The following is a 16,854-nucleotide window of genomic DNA, read 5'->3' as shown; positions in this document are numbered from 1 at the left end:
GCAGAAGCGAGCCCGTCGAAAAGGATACATCCAGCGGGGAGGATCAATGACTGTTCAGCAAGGGCAGGAGTCTATTCAGAACGAGGTAGTTGCGGAGCAATTGCAGAATAATGCTGAGAATATTGATTCAGCATTACTAATTGAGCAGCCAAAACGTGCTCGTACAAAAGCACCAAGCAGGTGTAGTAGATGTGGTTCATTTGAGCATAACTGTAGAACCTGTACTTTGTAATACTGGTGTCGTTATTAGTATAGCTATAATATTGTAATTGCAATAAGTCGTCAAAGGCACATTGGACGGAAACTTGACCGGCTCGGTAGTGTGACCGGCTCGGTAGTAGGGTACGTTAACCATACTGGACTGTATTACATAATCAGACTGAGCTTTGCCTTCTCCGGCACTCCGATGAAAGTTCTAACCCTAGCTCTAGCATTGCGTATTGTATAGTATCCTGTATGGTACCATGCATAGTATCATGTATAGTATCCTGTAGTTCTGGAGATCGTGGACCATCTACAGAAGGCCGTATCGAACACTTTTCCAATCTCTTCCGGAGAGATGACCATACACCTGGGCGGGATACAGCCGCAACCTTGAACCTTGCCGTGATGAGTGAGTGACTCGTGATGGATTGTTGAAGATGATGAGAACAACAGTGATCAGTGACCATCTCCAGTACTGTAAAGCTACGGTATATGAGGGATATCACATAACAGAACAGGCGTGGAGGAGTGAAGTCATCGCATACCAGACCACCTCGGGCGGTCACGGCCAAACACTCTGCTGAGCGATCGTGGAAGACTTGGTATATGTATGTACATACATGATGTAGAACGTGACACTGATACATATATCTACCTACACCTCTGCCTACACCTCTACCTCTACCTATAGACACGTATATTATATATTATACATTATATATAGCATGCGACTGTTCCGCCGTTCATCATCATTGGACATCCTGCAACCGAGTGCTTAGGGTTATGTGATTAGGGTTGTGTGCTTCCTCTCCCGAAACCGTTTTCACAGCGACGCGATTCAATTTCCCTTGTCTTTGCAAGGATCTCATCTGATCAATTCCGACACAACGTCTCTCATACATATGCAGTGGATATCTAGGTATTCAGGGGAAGGGAGGACGTCCATGTCACTCGCCATTATTCGGAGGATCCTCCGCTAGGCCCTTTGACGGCTTTGACTTTGTGCTTGATTCGTCTCGTGAGTTCTCGGGACATATATACATGTAGGTACCCAAGGACATCTCCATCTGGGAGGCAGGAAGGTATTCACCGAGTCAACCCGTCTCGTCGTCTGATTTGACCCGACTGGCGACGCTGGTCATGACTTAAACGCCTTTATACTGTATACAGTGCAGCATCACAGACTGCCCGGTGTATTCATTGCGGAACCCCGTCACCCCGCCAAAATTCCCCGGCCGTCATGATAAACACCGCCATCTAATGAACGATCGTCCCGCGCTTCCTTATCGTATTGACGTATGGCATAGTCTATCCGTAACACTTCGTTCACTCTGATCAAGGTACTGATACTACGTGTATAACACGTATATAAGAAATACCTAGGTAGTCTTGCAATACCTCCACCTGGGAGGTTTTCTCGGCCTCGTCCTGACCAAGTTGTTCTCCTTCACCGCAGTCCGATAGCTACAGCCAGCCATACATCCCTCAATCTACCACACCACAAGGGCACGCTTCTCCCGGCATTCCCCAGAGATCACCACACTATTGCTTGAATCATCCAGGGAGAGATTCATTCATATTCAAGATCTATCGACAAGATGGACACCCTACTGTGAGTGAGCCCTGTCAACCGCCCTCCCAGATCCATACTGACCAACATCGTCATCATATAGGACGGCAGATGTTGCCAGCATGTCTCCCAACTTCCGCCGGAGATCGAGCATCTACGTCGATGCCATTCATGATCTCCCCGCCCGAGAGTCCATGGCACCGGCCCAGCTCTACTCCACGGAATCCGGTCGGCTCTTTCACTCCGGCCGCATAGTCATCGCGACCTGCGGCTTACCAGCTCGGGGCAAGACTCACATCAGCGTCGCGTTGGCACGATACCTGCGCTGGTTGGGCGTCAAGACCCACATCTTTCACCTCGGCGACTATCGACGCAGCGTCGTCGGTCCCGGCAAAGAGGTCCCGGAGGACTATTTCCATGTCAACGCCCAGCCGTCTTCGGTAGTGCTTCGGAACAAGATCCTCAAGAAGTGCCGCGAGGACATACTTCACTTTCTGCACCACGAGAACGGACAGATCGCCATCTATGACGCGGTGAACCCCCTGGCGTCGGGCCGCCGTGCCCTGGCGCAGGAGTTCGAGAAGCAGAACGTCCAGACCCTGTTCATCGAGAGCTCCTGCACGGACGAGAAGATCATCGAGGAGAACGTCCGGTCCGTCAAGATCAGCTCGCCGGACTACGTCGGCTGGGCCCCCGAGGCCGCGGTCAAGGACTACCTCGACCGCATCAACGCGCGGATCCCCCAGTTCGAGACGATGGAGGAGAGCGAGCTCCACTACGTCAAGATGATCAACGCCGGCCAGCGGGTCGTGGTCAACAACTGCGCCTTCGGCTACCTCTCCCAGCGGATCGTCTTCTACCTCCTCAACCTGCACATCAAGAGCCGGCAGACGTACTTCTGCCGCGCCGGCGTGACCGCCGACGAGGACAGCTACAGGGCCGACGCGGGGCTCAGCGACGAGGGCCGCCGCTACGCCGAGCGGATGACGGAGGCGATCCTCGCCCACCGCGAGTCGGAGCGGAAGCAGCGCATCGACGCCGGGGCCTCCGAGTCGACGGCGCTGAAGCCGCTGACGGTCTGGACGTCGACCCGGCGCCGCGGCGTCGAGACCGCCGACCCGCTCGACCGGGCCGGCTACCGCATCCGGCAGCGCAGCCAGATGAGCCAGCTCAACCCGGGCGTGTGCGAGAAGATGAGCGAGGAGACCCTCCGACAGGTCTACCCCCAGGAAGTGGCGAAACACGAGATCGACCCCTACCACCACCGGTACCCCCGAGCAGAGGTGAGTGAGTTTGTCAACTTTATTCCGCCAAGGAAAAAAAACCCCTTCACCCCATCATCCCCCTGAGAAGAAGAAGAAGAAGAAGTAATGGGAGATTGATCAACATGCTAACCTCCATCGGAACAGTCCTACCACGACCTGGCCGTGCGGCTGGAGCCGATCATCCTGGAGCTGGAGCGGGAGCAGAACGACCTGCTGATCATCGCGCACGAGTCGGTGCTGCGCGTGCTGTACGGGTACCTGCTCGCCTGCTCGGCCGACGAGATCCCGACCCTGGACTTCCCCCGCGACGAGATCATCGAGATCATCCCGGCCTCGTACAACAACCGCGCCAAGCGCATCCACATCGACCGCGTCCCCGAGGCCATCATCCCCGACCGCCCGCAGCGCGCCTTCTCCGGCTTGGCCGTGGGCGAGGCCGCTCGGGCTGATGATGATGATGGGGCGGAGGCTGATGGTGGTGGTGGTGGGGTTTGAGGAGGGAGAAGAGAAAGACGACGACGACGAACGGAGGGCGCGGGATCGAGAGAAAGCAGTATGGGGGGAGGTTTGATCGGAGCGGAGTGGGAGTTTGTCGGGGGAAATGAGACATATGTCATCCGCACTGCACACACCTGCTGCGTACCTTAGCTTCGATGGTGATTATGAAAATAAAAACCGAAACCGAACCATGCTCAGGAGAAACGAAAAACACCACCCAGGTCAGGTGAGGTCAGGTCAGGTCAGGGGGCGATTGCCTCGGTCACGGGTCTGAACCGATGATGATGATGGCAGGAGTCGTTGTTGCACCTCTGGCGTACACACACACACATAGGGGGGGGAGAGAGAGAGAGAGAGAGAGAGCGTTTCAAGTCGTGATAAAATTTCCATCAGAGGTCCATCATGGACGAAGGAAGGGTATATCGATCGCGAGGTCTTCTTCGCGCCTCCCGTGGTCCTACCGGATCTCCGTCCCGGATTGGTTCCCCCTTGCTGTCTGTCTGTCTGTCTGTCTGTCCCTCTGTCCGCCGCCGCCGCCGCCGCTACTCCTCCCGAAGACGATGGTGATGTGTCACGGCGGCATCTTTCGCGCATATCGCCCGCCGCCGCAACAGAAACAACAGGAACAACAATGGTGGAAGAAAAAAATCCCCCTCCCACCCGCTTTCTCACCGCTCGTCTTCGTCGCCGAGGGGGCTGTTCAGCGTGTAGTCGAGGAGGTCGCTGAGCGAGAGCACGCCCTGGAGCTTCTTGGCGTCGTCGATGATGACGAGGCGGTGCACGCGGGACTTGCGGATCGTCTCGAAGATGGTGTGCAGGCGGTCGTTGGGCGTGCAGGTGTAGATGCCCGGGAAATCCTGGAGATGTGCCGCGTCAGTGATTTGAAATCGGGAGGTGCGGCGGGAGGAGGGGGAGGGAAAAGGAGGAATGGGTGGGTGGGAAGGGAAACTTTTCCGGCAGTGGGACGCACCTCGGGTCGTTGGTTGAGCGCCATGCCGACGCTGATGGTCAGGCTGTCGTAGTCCCCGCCCTTGATCAGGGCGATGACATCCACGGCCTCGAAGACGTTGAGCACGGTTCCCTCGTGGTCCAGGATGGGCACGCACGAGATGCTCCGCTGGACCAGCTGGTGGATGACGTCGATGACCGGCGTGTCCATCGAGCAGGTCACCAGGTTCTCGTAGGTGCCGATGTTCAGCTCCCGCAGCGGTTTCTTGAGCATCTGCGTCTGGGGCACGTTGATGGTCATGAATTTCAGGATGCGGTATTGGGTGATGACGCTGATGACCATCTCCCTTTTCGTCTCGTCGTCGACGTCGACCAGGGGGATCCGGCGGGCACGGGAGGCGAGCATGCGCCGGCATGCTTCGTAGAGGGAGGTGAGGGGATGCGTCGAGACGGTCTCGATGGGGGAGACCCCGATGGCGCGCTCGATGTCACGCAGCTTGTCGAGGCGGAATTGGTCGATCTGAGGCAGCAGGTCGGGGAACTGCCAGTAGTACTGCACGACGTTGAGGTAATCGGATGCCGTGAGCATGCCGGCGAAGGTTGAAGTCTTCGCATCCCACAACGGGGCAGACACGATCGCTGACGGGTCGGAGATCAGTAGGGTCCCCGGTGAGGATCGACGAGTCGCTCGATCGCGAGAGAATGATGCTTACCACATTGTGTGAGTGCGCTCAGACTCTTCTTCACCAGCAACGAGGTGTCGAAGACAATGAGGCGGTAGCTCAGCGGCAAGACATCGTAGGCCGTCCGTTTCTTCAGGAAGGCTCGGATCGCACGCTGTGAGGAGGAGGAAAAGCGTCAGCACAGTTCACCGACATTGCTGGCATGGAATCGGTTCGAGGTGGGTTGGGAAAAACGAAGTCGGGATGGCGTTGGCAGACCGGGACGAACCACTTACCAAGCCTTCAATCTGTTCCCGATCCGTCGCCGTCATGTGTTGACTGTCGGTGGAATTATACGAGTCCTCTCGGGACACGGCCCGGACAGGTGGACGCAACGGTGGACGAAGATAGTGGGACGGAGCGACAAAGTGCGCGAGCGGCGTGGCGGTGCCGACATGTGAGGTGGGCGAGATGGGAGGTGAAGAAGGAGGCGGTCGCGTTTCCGAAGAACCAGGCACGCCGGATCTGCCGCTCCCAGCAGTGGCGGTCGAAGGTGCGAGGGCTTGGCCGCGAGCGAAATCGCTCTCGTGACTATTTGCCGGTCGGGGTGGTGGTGTTGCGGCAGCGCCTGATCCAGCGGCCGCTCCTGGAGACGGCGACGCTGACGAGTGGGGTAGATTGGACGAATGAGTCCGTCGGTGGGATTGTTGGGCACGCGTGTGAAGTCCCGCCGCGACTGGCGATGTGTCTTGGTAGGAGGATGCCTGTTGTCGAGGAGGATATGTTCCAGCGGTCCCGTCTGCGTCTTTTGCTGCTCCTGCCTTCACACTGCCACTGCCACTGCCACTGCCACCGCCACTGCCGCCCTCCCTTCTGCCGTCCCCTGCTGCTCCATCTTCTTTCAATTGACCGGTCGGTGCAGGTGGTTCGCCAGCATTGTTGGGCCTGCCATAGGCCGCTTCATCCGACATCTGGCGCAGCAGTTATGTCAGGATGGAATGGCATTGAAGCCAGCCCCAGTCGACGTGCGCTACGACGCGGAGAGCGAAGTGGGATGGCGGAGGTTTTTTCGAGGGATGTGTGGATGGCGGATCGAGGCCTGCGCAGGTGCCGCTCACGGCGATGCGCTGGTCGGCGCGGATATCGATTTTCGGGAAAGGGGATTGGAGACAAGCGCGAGTTTCTCGGAGTTACAGCACAAGCGGAATCGATGCGGTCGCGGGAGTGGTGGTGTTGTTATTGTTTTATCTATCTATACCCGGGTGCGTAGCATGTGTGTAATCGCTGGCCCTGGAGGAGAGGATGCGGCGATCGGACCCACCACGGCCCAAATCTCTCCGCTCACACTGCGGCATCATTACGATATGGGAACAGTGAGGACTGCATTCCAAGAAAACCTGCACTGTTGTGAAACAGCAACATCCGCCAAGGCCTGTATCACGATGGGAACGGCGACTCGTTATGGGAACGATTGATATATGCACGCACACACAGATTCGGACGACGACGGTCAGGCGCGCGGAGGTGGTGAGGGATGCAAGTCGGATTCCTCCAGGGCCCCCTCTTGGGAATCTGGCTCAGTTTGGAGGGCGCGATCCCCTAAATCTTCCAATTTGGGGACTGTCCTGTAGCCGACTTGACCTGCAGGACGATGTTGTGCAGAAGCCACGCCAGAGGGCAGGCCACGCAGCCCATTATCATCAATTGATGGGATGGATGGCCGGCCAGGTGGGGAGAGGGAGGGAAAGTCGCCGCTGGTAGATATACTATACCTAGTGTATGTTACAGGATGTGTCGGGTGTTTGCAGCAAGAGAGGGCGCGAGAGAGGTGCGCGCGGGGTATTGACTTGGACTTTCGCCCTGAATTGCGCTGCCTGCATTTACTGCCCAGGTGCCCAGGTGTAAGACAGTAATGCCCCGAATTCACGTATTGTTCCCCCCGTTCACTGACCGAAATACACGGTTGTGTAGTGATATGGTGCCTATCCTGCCGTTCAATCTCCCTCCACCCATGTCATGTCGTTTCGCGGGACTGGGCGTCGTTCTGAAAGGAAAGACTGCGTATGTTATATCATGTGACCACCGACCATAACCCATCGCAGAGATCCATTAGCGATCACGACAGGGGAATCGCGAGCGACGATGGACCTGGACCTGGACCTGGACCTGGAGAGAGCGCGCGCGCACGTTATCATTGCAGTAGAGTCAAGGGTCAGGGCGTTGTGTCTTGTGACGTCATAGGACAATCCGCCTCTGGAGCAGTTGAGCTGCTTTCCTCCAGTCAAACGTGCACCACTTGTCGGCTCGGCGAGCGAGTGGAGGCGAATGTAGTGTCGTCAGTATGTAACTAGTGAACAGAAGCATGTGTACTCTACCGGTCTACATCACTTAAAGCCCGGCGTCTCTTGCTGGGTGGGCGGCTATTTCGGAAGTGCTGGGCGGATGGAAGTGGAGGGTCAGATCCATGATTATTATTATTGCGATACCACACAGCTTCACCAGTGCATTGGGATCTGGCGTTCAGGTCTTCGATGGGACTAATGCCGTCGTATCTACAGGGGAAGGCGCACACGGGGCGTCAAGTGACTTGACGTCGTTTGAGGCCTGAAAATCTCAATTCCGTCCCCGTCGTGGCCCATCGCGTCTAGCGATCGTCAAGCCATGTGAAAAGTATCTAGGATCCCCACGCGTCGAACGACATATCCATGCACGTCTGGTTCCAGTCGAGACCGGTTCTCATGCCACGAGATTGCATGTGCTGAGCAGTCCCCTGGGGTGGATGGTCTACCATGACAGACGCCCCTATGCATCATTCCGAGCCGCTTCTACCGCTGCAGCATTGAGCTGGATCGGAGTTGCCGTTTCGGTATTGTTTTTGATCGCTTCCACCAGGGGTTCATTCGGCGATGTCGTGGGACTCGCCACCGCTACCTCGGCCGGAGGTGCAACCTGCCCAGTCACAATGGCTTCAGTCTCCGTGATCCCACCCGCCAGCGTCGGTGGGTCACCCTCGACGCCAATGAGGTTGTCCTTGTTCTCCTGTGCTGCTTGTTGGGCAGTCGTGTCGAATCGCACCATCATACACGAGAGGTTGTCGGTGGAGAAACGGGCGAGGGCGTGATCTACCAGCATCTTGGAGCCAAGTTGAGGGTCCTGGACGTTGCGGACGAGGTCGACGGCTTCCTGATCGGAGCACACGTCCCAAAGCTAAAGGTAAATAGGTCAGTAAAGGCCCTGTCAATGTATCAGGATCGCGCTCTCCGATATCACTTACGCCGTCGCATGCGAGAATCAAAAACTCGTCGATGTCTGGTTGGATAACCGTCTCGGTGGTGTAAGGGTGTCCCGTCACGAGGTCCTTCATGTAGGCGTCACCAAGCGCACGGGTCACTGCCAGAACGCCGTTGACGCGGTTGTTCAGGATCAAACCGCCGGCACCTGCGATCCGTTTGCCTTCGTTCTCATCGCCTCCTTTATGGTCGTAGGACAATCGAAGCGCCTTTCCGTTACGGCAGAGGATGATGCGTGCATCTCCAACGTTTGCGGTATAGAGGACGCGCTGACGAGACGCCGACTCCCGGAGTTTGCTCTCTAATTGATCCGGCGGAGTGCTGTCTGCGTTCTCGCCCTGCGAAGCAGCCTGCGCAGTGGCGGGAGCGATGGCGGTCGAACCGGTGGCGGATTGTGAGTTAGGTATCCGATCCTCCCAGCGTAAGACGGCGACGACCGCAGTGGTACCACTGTTCTTCAGCGGCAGCTTCTCCAACTGCTGGTCGACGAGCGTGAACGTCTGGTCGAGCAGTTCCGGGATCGGGGAGTTTGGGTTCTTGCGGATGATATCTTCGAGAAGAAGGTGCACCTTCTTGCCACACCAGTCGGCAGCAAAGGTGCCTGCGTGTCCATCAAAGATGGCGAAATAGCCATTGTCCGTCTCCACCATGTCCTTGTTACCCACACTGACTCGCGGACTTAAGCTCAGATCCGTCGCTGTGGAATCATTGGTCTTGGACTCGAAGAGTGAGAAGCCGGTCGGCGCCCGAGTCAGCGGGGCGTTGGGAACTGGTGTAATGTTGGGTGCAGGAGTGCTCAGGAAGTTGTAGAGGTAAGCATGCGTGTCCTCCATGGTACGCCGACATTTCTTGTTCTTATCCTCGGTGACACCGACGCGAAAAGTCGAGCGTGGGCCAGGCGCAGACTCGCCGGCCGAGTTGTTGAGCGATCCCTGCGGGACGTTGAGCGCAGGATCGGATTTCCCAAGTTTTTGCATCGGACTTTGGTTGCGCTCCGACGAGCTCTTGTCAGATCCGCCGAGGTTAGAGAGCGACTGCTTCGCGCTCGACAGCAGGTCACGAACACGTCCGTTACCGCTGCTGCGCCGCTTTTTGTCGCCTGGGCCCGACAAGTTGCTATCTTGCGAACCTTTGCGACTCGGGCTTTTCAGATCAGCAGTCAGGTCGTCTCGCGGAGCACTGCTCATGGGAGAAGCTGTCCTCGGGCTGCCGGTGGTCTCGGTGTCGCCGGCACCGACAGACGTGTCGAGCGCTTCTTTTGAGGATTCCTTGCCGCTGCCGAACATCCTGCCGAGCAGGCCGCCCTGACCGGAGAGACTACGTCTCTTATTTCCGGCCAGATTGGGGCTCTGCTTTGTACCCACGTCGCTCATGTATTTCAGGTGCGCTGGAGGGTGCAATGATGCGATGCGCGGTTCAATGGAGGTGGTCGTGGTCTGGGAGTACCACTCAAATTGCGGGTTGTCTAGGTGAAAGTGCGGGGCGGAGGCTGGAAGTGGAGCACCCTGTCAGTCGGACGGGCTGCTGGCAAATTAAGGCAACGAGGGAGGGGGACCTCTGACAGCGCGAAAATGCTCTCTGTGAGGCTCGATTGTTCACGTCGTTTCGTTGTTGGTGGATGAAAGAGAGGAGTTGAGGTGTCTGTCCAAGCAATGGGCTGCGCAGGTTATGGTTAATAATTGAAAAGTAGGATACATGGGCTACAGTGCACTTACAGTATTAGTGAGATGGCAGGGATCGAGGCAAAAAGACTAAAGGCTGCAGGTGATCTTGGAATCACGTCAAAGCGGCTTTTGGCGCGAAAGTCCGCCCGCTCTCCCTCAGCCGGGTCACTGACATTTTCGGCGTCATCAGTGTTGTTGACGAGCTACAGACAGCTACGGCACAACAGTGTCTACACTGTCCTGATGGGTATCTCAATCGACGATGTTGTGGAATGGCAAAGCTTGCAGGTACTCCTCGGAACACACATCGCCATCACCATGTCTCGCCCAAGTCACGATCTCCCTACCACCTTCCCTTCCCTCAAAGACATCTCGAAGGGACAGCCCGTTCGAGCTTTGTCACGGGCAGGTTGGTGCGGTCTAGAGTACCTAGGTACAGTACGCGGCAGCGCTGAGCCACCGCCTCGCCCCTCTCAATGACTCGATGCTCGATCTAAAATAAGTCTCGACACACACACACACACACACACACACACACAGCATGGCATGGTGCACTGCCAGAAGCCTCAATGCGGCTCTCATTTCTCAGCAGAGATCTTTGTCATGGTCGCGAACATGGCAGGGTGTCAGTCGCCGGGCCCGAGCGAGGACCGACAGATCCGCTAAGCTATGTGCCAACTGTCATACCAATCGATAGTATGCAGGGCGTTCAGCAGCCGCAAGACACTCCGCACCGTCGAGCTGGTCTCACATCGTTTCTCTGGGCAGCATTTACGTCGAACAAGTAGACTCCCGGTGAAGTTAGTGCTGTCGCTGTCGCTCTCCGCAGGTATCTGAAACTAATCGGAGCGCTCGATCAACGTTTGCTGTGAGGAAGACTCTCGGTGAGCCGTGCGTGACAGCATCGAAGCGATCGTCCCATTCGTATCCCTCCGTCAGGGCTGCTCAACAGGACAACCACGTCTACTGTCCAGTGATAAAACAAATAGCACATAATTATTGCCATATGTTGCCCGGGATGAAGCAAAGCGAGATGTGGAGGCTGATTGGTAATGATGTCCTGCACTGACGTCGGTGGTGTGCTCGCCCGAGCGGAATTAAGACACGCCGAAAGCAAGCGGAAACCATAAAAATGACGAGTGACGATGATGACCACCGCCAGAGCAGGCAAGCTTCAGAATCAGCACGCGCATTCCGCAGGGGCAAAAACCTCGATGTTCTGTTAGGGTGAATCTATTCACTTCGGTAATGCAGAGAATAACAGTGCTCAAGAGTTGGCGCAGATTTCCATGCGCGGCGAGAACCAGAGCCGGCAGATCACACCACCCGATGTTCGACTGCCACGAAGTATTATGTCTGCATCGCAAACCATAACGTCATCGGGGCAACAGCGAACAGGTTCCCGGGTCGATGGCGATATCACACGTGGCCGTCGTACCAGTGACCAACGTACTGTACCTATAAACGGCGTTGATATCAAAGATCAAGTTTTGATTACTACTGATAATTCATCGTTCCATGTCTACAATCCCACGTTGTGTATGCAAACTGCGATGCGAGCATTGACGCATCTCAACAGAGTCCCGAACGATCTGGATTTAATAGGTCGTGCTGATATCCTTCACTCCCACCCGTAGCGTTCAACATAGAGTCAGCGAGCCTGTGAAACGGCATCGTTTACACGTATCGTTGTCCAGCGCGTCGGTATGCTTGCCCATGGTGCCATAAACCTTGGCAAACACCGAGAATGACATGCAGTATCCTATCGACGTTGAGTGGCGTCTCATCATCGGCGTAGGCTGTCGAGCCGAGCCTGAAGGTCATCGTCACCGGCATCGGGTCCGCCGACGGCCTGAGCGACTCGGCCTTCAGCGACTGCATTCTTCTGCAGACCTTGTGGTGTTTCTCCGAGCTGGCAAAAATCAGCGGCATTCTCGACAGTGAATATCTTCCGTCCGGTCTTACCGCTTGGCCTAGATCGATTCCGATCTCATCCAACACCTGTTGTACCACCTCCTCGCCTTCCTCCTCATCCTCGAGTCCGGTGACATCGTCGATTGCGTCGTCCATCATTTCCTGCCGTTGGTCCATGATATCATTCTCCTTCTCGAATTCCATTGCTATCCGCTGAAGCGCTGGCAGGTCCATCTGGCGGTTCATGCTTCCCAGCAGTTGTGTCGCGCCTTTCATACTCTGCATCATCTGCTCATTGCTGCGCACGGTCTGTAGGGGTATTTGTTAATCGAAGCACTCCTTGGGACATAGAACCCAACCGACTCACTTGTATCCGTAGTGAGATTGCTTGAAGCTGCGTGCGCATCTGGTAGAACTTTTGAATGTATCTGGATCGGGCTCTGTCAATGACTACTTCTCGACAATCATCTCTGTGGTGTTGCGTCGTACCGCCTCGTTCGGACCAGATCTTTCGCCTGGACCTTCACCGCTCCCATCTGACCATTCTTAGCATTCTTCTTGATGTCCTGCACCAACTTCTTTTCCTGGTTCTCGAGCTTCGTTCGCTCACGGTCGAGCTCGCGCTGTGTCTTCTCCAGTGCACGCTGGTGTTTGCGCAGGCGCTCGGCCGGCGTCATGCGCTTTCCGAAGGCCCATTCTACAATCTACCGTCCTTTAGTTGTCTGCCGTAGAGGACCACGAAAGAGAATCTAGCAAGACATACATTCATGTTGATCTTGCAGCCAGAGTGACGTCAAATATGTTCCAGGCCAGTTGCATTCGCCCGTCACTTCAAATGTCGCATGTCACAGTCAGGATCCGTGAAATAGGTCGTCAGCTCGCCAGATGTCTCTGGACAACAATTCGTAATCTGTGAAGTGCAATCTACATGCACATATCTAAAGAGTTGCGTAATGTAGGCGCCAGAGTCTGGGGCGTGCATCCCAAGGTTCATTACATCGTAGCCTGTGACACGTGCTTTGCCGAGCGCAACAAAGCTCACCCTGGGCACCTGCAGTCTGGTTTTGGGCTTCGGCGGCCTCCCGGATAGGGCACGACGACGGAACTGCTGGCCGACGAAGATGCGCTCCGCCGCCCCAAATGTGCGATGAACACTGCGCAAATATGGGGCACATGTTTGGGAAATCTATTGAAATGCTCAATATGGCAGCAGTGGACGGATTGCTGGGGAGACTGCCCTATGCGATGTTTCGGGCACATGGAGACAACCACGATGTTGGCGAGCGATGGAGAATTGTATGCATCACAGCGAACTACGGGACATTGTAGAGACTCGGCATCGTCGAGGTACGTTTGTGGATGGCGGGGAGTGCTCGGCGAGAGATATAGTGAGACACAGAGGGGCCACCGCTTGTATTTCAAAAATCAAGGGAAAGATGACACCACAAGTCCGCGAGTGGCCGCGAAATCAGGAGATGCCGACACATTGTTGACTGGGAGGTAATCAAGACTGCTGATGATAGAGCTGGTGAGTTTTGTCCGGCATTCACAGACTCGAAATGAAATGGTAGGCGAGCCGATGACGCTACTAGTCACGTGAAAGACTAAATTGTCCCAGCCCAAGCGAACATCAGTCGTGACTTTTCGTGTCCAGCTGCCCGCCACGACAATCAGAGTCATTGCGGAAAGGCAGGCATCATCAACAACCTGCTCCACCCTACGATACAATGACACCTTGATTCACCATCATCAATAACATGACTTCCGACGACCTTTTCGCCGGCAAGGCGTCAAGCAGCAGTGCCGACAGTCACGATGCGCCGAGCAGCTCGCGCACTCCTAGGGCGCCCGGCTTCTACACATACGGCACCGGATCAATATCTGAGCAATCGATGAAGCTCCAAGCCGAACTCGAGCGGGATTCTGGATACGGTAGTCTCGCTGAGGGAGGGGGAGCATTCGCCAACCCATGGCACCCCGACTCAAGCGCAGACCGCTTCACCCCGGATCATACACCCATTCGGCCTGGGGAAGCAAATGCGAAGCTCCTGGCCAGCAATGTATCCCATCTTCACTACAACAACAACCGCACAGCGCTGGCGCGTGCGATCAACCAGACTGTGGAGACACTCAAGAGACTGCAACAGATGAATGCACAATGGCCTGCGCACTATCCGAGTGTGAGGTCTCAACCGGCCATGCATGACCGCCCTCAATCGCGACCGGGTCTCTCACATACCCAATCCACCATGGATGGAGGTCGACCGGAGATAGAGCAACGCGCAGCGCGCCCGCAACCGCCACGACGAGCGGGGACCTCTCTGAACGAACATCAAACCGGAGAATCTAGCGAACAAGCCCTGGCTAGAGCACCCGTCGCAGAGCCACGATTAATCACCCCACAGCTTTCGCAAGACTTTTCAGTCTTGAAGATTGAACTCAAAATGGAAGGATTGCCACAATCTGAGATCGTGCACTCCTTGGAGAAGCAATCTGTGGCTGCACTTTTGGACAATCAGATCAATAACAGCATCAGGCACCTCTTTTCTCTTCGGGATCGAATCGAGGACACTTCAAGCAAGGTATTGGTAACGGGTGATCTGAACGCAGGAAAGTCGACATTTTGCAATGCCCTCTTACGTCGCAAGGTCCTCCCGGAAGATCAACAGCCGTGCACGAGTATCTTTTGCGAAGTCCTCGATGTGCAAGAGAACGCCGGGGTTGAGGAGGTCCATGCCATTCCTCATGGTCAAACATATGATCGAAACGATGAGACCACATATGAAGTATTCCAATTGAAGGAGCTCGAAAACATCGTTGGTAACAGCGAGAATTATGCGATGTGCAAAATCTACATCGGAGACAATCGATCGATCGACCAGTCACTCCTCAACAACGGCGTGGTCGACATTGCATTGATCGACGCTCCCGGACTCAACAGCGACTCTCTCAAAACGACCGCGCTCTTCGCCCGCCAAGAAGAGATCGATGTCGTGGTGTTTGTCGTCTCTGCCGCGAACCATTTCACGCTATCGGCGAAGGAATTCATCTTCAATGCAGCACGCGAGAAGGCATACATGTTCATGGTGGTCAATGGTTTCGACAACATTCGAGATAAGAACCGGTGCAAGGAAGCAATTTTGAAGCAAGTTGCTCACCTCAGTCCAGCGACTTTCAAAGAGTCTTCAGAACTAGTCCACTTCGTCTCAAGTAACGCAATACCAGTGGGGCCGGGACCAAGTGCACCGGGTGGCGGCCCTGCGCGGAGTGGTGGTGGAGGTTCGGGCGGCTTTCCTGACCGCGGTGATGATGATGATTTCGCTGAAGACGAACCACTAGGCAAGCACGGAGAGCCAGGCTCTCCGCCAGATGGCAAGGGAAAAGGGAAACAAAAGGAGGCCATGGATGACTTTGGCGATCTCGAGGCATCTCTGAGACGATTCGTGCTGGAGAAGCGAGCACGGTCGAAGCTGGCCCCTGCACAAACCTATCTCCTCAATCTGCTCTCCGATACTGGAATCCTGGCCACTGTCAATAGGGATGTTGCCCAGTCTGAGCTCGATCGTGTGGCTGCGGAACTGCAACAGTTGGAGCCGGTATACGAAAAGTCCAAGAAAGCTCGGACGGAAGCGGATGAAGGCGTGGCTAATAACATTGACGAGACTACCGAAGGCGTGTTCACCTTGACCAGGAATACATTGACTGATGCGATCGCTCGGGTGGCCGAAGCCGATTTGGGCGTGGAGTATCCTGGTCTGCTCGGAGCATACGATTATGCCGATGAACTGAAAGCTGCGATGCTCACCCAGATCACCGAGACCGTGAGATGGTGTGAGGAGCGCGCCAAGGAAAAGACCGTGACTGGCGTCAGCAGCATCAAAGCACTAGGTCTATCGCATTTGGGCGACGAGTATGTGGATCTGACTTTCCGATCGGAGAAGATGTTCAGATCTCGAAAGGATGCTCTCGCCCGGCAGGTGGACTTTGACGCGGAGATCTGGGACTTCTTCGACTTCACCCATATTTGGCAACGACAGGAGAAGGTCGCAAGCACAAGCATGGCCGTGACGGTGGCTACTGTGGTTGGAGGAAGGATGTTGACCGGATTCGGTTGGATGGACAACGCTCTGATGGCGACCAAGATCGTGGGACCCAACAACCTCAGGAGAATGATTATTCCCGGATTGGTCCTTGCCAGTAAGTTCCCTCGATGTTGGGACATGCGTTTCCATATCACTGACCATGTATTACAGTCACGTTCGGAGTCTCATATGCCATCTCACAAATTCCCAAATCACTTCCGCACCGGCTGAGCGCCAAACTCGCCGCACAGCTCGCCGCTCTCGACTACACACACGCCAACGCTCAGCGAATCAGCAATGAGGTCCGCCGTGCGCTCAAGTACCCCTCGGACAAGTTACGTGAGAACCTCCAACGTAGCGTCGAGCGCTTGCACGAACAGCGCCAGGCGACGGTCAAAGTCCAGCAGGAGAGCGAGATCGCACGCAAGTACTTTGGCAACCTGATCCGGGAGAGTGCCGACATCCGGACCCGCGTCCAACACATCAACCTGGAGGGAACTCCCACCGAGCTTGCGACTGTGATATAATTATTGTAAAATCTCTCCCCTTTGTTCTGCTTCTGAAATCGGTTGGCATGGAGCACGGCGTTGCGAGAAAAGGGGGAAATACGGCACTTAAAAAGATATCCAACATTGCCATTCGGGGCGATGGCTTTCGTTAACTAGTTCTCACCTGGGTTTCAAATTGTCCTCTGCGAATCTCCGTAGTACTGCATCACAAATGAAACTCTTCTCATTGGAATCAAAGTACCTCGGAG

At 55.5% G+C, this 16,854-nt stretch overlaps 6 protein-coding genes across 6 annotated transcripts; 3 read left to right on the top strand and 3 right to left on the bottom strand.

The window, feature by feature from the left end:
- On the top strand, window positions 1-352 carry K489DRAFT_4632 (uncharacterized protein). The gene has a single exon (XM_033608634.1). The coding sequence runs from the start codon at window positions 47-49 to the stop codon at window positions 230-232; it is 186 nt and encodes a 61-aa protein (XP_033464058.1). The 5' UTR covers window positions 1-46; the 3' UTR covers window positions 233-352.
- Window positions 353-1,802: 1,450 nt separating this feature from the next.
- On the top strand, window positions 1,803-3,534 carry K489DRAFT_405772 (bifunctional 6-phosphofructo-2-kinase/fructose-2,6-bisphosphate 2-phosphatase; the record flags this gene model as incomplete). The annotated part of the gene is made up of 3 exons (XM_033607182.1): window positions 1,803-1,816; window positions 1,878-3,057; window positions 3,184-3,534. 3 exons carry the CDS (start codon window positions 1,803-1,805, stop codon window positions 3,532-3,534), a joined length of 1,545 nt encoding a protein of 514 aa, XP_033464057.1.
- Window positions 3,535-4,205: 671 nt separating this feature from the next.
- On the bottom strand, window positions 4,206-5,479 carry K489DRAFT_309647 (CBS-domain-containing protein; the record flags this gene model as incomplete). The annotated part of the gene is made up of 4 exons (XM_033600648.1): window positions 4,206-4,394; window positions 4,508-5,124; window positions 5,199-5,322; window positions 5,444-5,479. The coding sequence occupies 4 exons, from the start codon at window positions 5,477-5,479 to the stop codon at window positions 4,206-4,208; spliced, it is 966 nt and encodes a 321-aa protein (XP_033464056.1).
- Window positions 5,480-7,821: 2,342 nt separating this feature from the next.
- On the bottom strand, window positions 7,822-10,683 carry K489DRAFT_385754 (PP2C-domain-containing protein; the record flags this gene model as incomplete). Its single annotated transcript, XM_033606160.1, has 4 exons — window positions 7,822-7,917; window positions 8,037-8,354; window positions 8,422-9,805; window positions 10,616-10,683. 4 exons carry the CDS (start codon window positions 10,681-10,683, stop codon window positions 7,822-7,824), a joined length of 1,866 nt encoding a protein of 621 aa, XP_033464055.1.
- A 949-nt stretch (window positions 10,684-11,632) lies between these two features.
- On the bottom strand, window positions 11,633-12,962 carry K489DRAFT_375104 (Snf7-domain-containing protein). The gene is made up of 5 exons (XM_033603614.1): window positions 12,779-12,962; window positions 12,505-12,719; window positions 12,383-12,443; window positions 12,067-12,324; window positions 11,633-12,013 (listed from the first exon to the last, which is right to left on the bottom strand). The coding sequence occupies exons 1-5, from the start codon at window positions 12,782-12,784 to the stop codon at window positions 11,888-11,890; spliced, it is 666 nt and encodes a 221-aa protein (XP_033464054.1). The 5' UTR covers window positions 12,785-12,962; the 3' UTR covers window positions 11,633-11,887.
- Window positions 12,963-13,772: 810 nt separating this feature from the next.
- Window positions 13,773-16,741, top strand: K489DRAFT_347984 (uncharacterized protein; the record flags this gene model as incomplete). The annotated part of the gene is made up of 3 exons (XM_033602361.1): window positions 13,773-15,255; window positions 15,355-16,212; window positions 16,269-16,741. 3 exons carry the CDS (start codon window positions 13,773-13,775, stop codon window positions 16,622-16,624), a joined length of 2,697 nt encoding a protein of 898 aa, XP_033464053.1. The 3' UTR covers window positions 16,625-16,741.
- Between the last annotated feature and the right edge of the window lie 113 nt (window positions 16,742-16,854).

The sequence above is a fragment of the Dissoconium aciculare genome (assembly GCF_010015565.1).
Source record: "Dissoconium aciculare CBS 342.82 unplaced genomic scaffold K489scaffold_1, whole genome shotgun sequence".
NCBI lineage: Eukaryota > Fungi > Ascomycota > Dothideomycetes > Mycosphaerellales > Dissoconiaceae > Dissoconium > Dissoconium aciculare.
This window is presented reverse-complemented; position numbering and strand designations above follow the sequence as displayed.

Excerpts from the sequence above, each read along its gene's own strand:
- K489DRAFT_4632 (XM_033608634.1), top strand. The coding sequence starts at position 47 with ATGACTGTTCAGCAAGGGCAGGAGTCTATTCAGAACGAGGTAGTTGCG.
- K489DRAFT_375104 (XM_033603614.1), bottom strand. Across the intron at positions 12,444-12,504 it reads GATCTGGTCCGAACGAGGCG|ATACATTCAAAAGTTCTACC; the intron begins GTACGACGCAAC and ends AGCCCGATCCAG. Across the intron at positions 12,014-12,066 it reads GAATCGATCTAGGCCAAGCG|CTCGGAGAAACACCACAAGG; the intron begins GTAAGACCGGAC and ends GATTTTTGCCAG.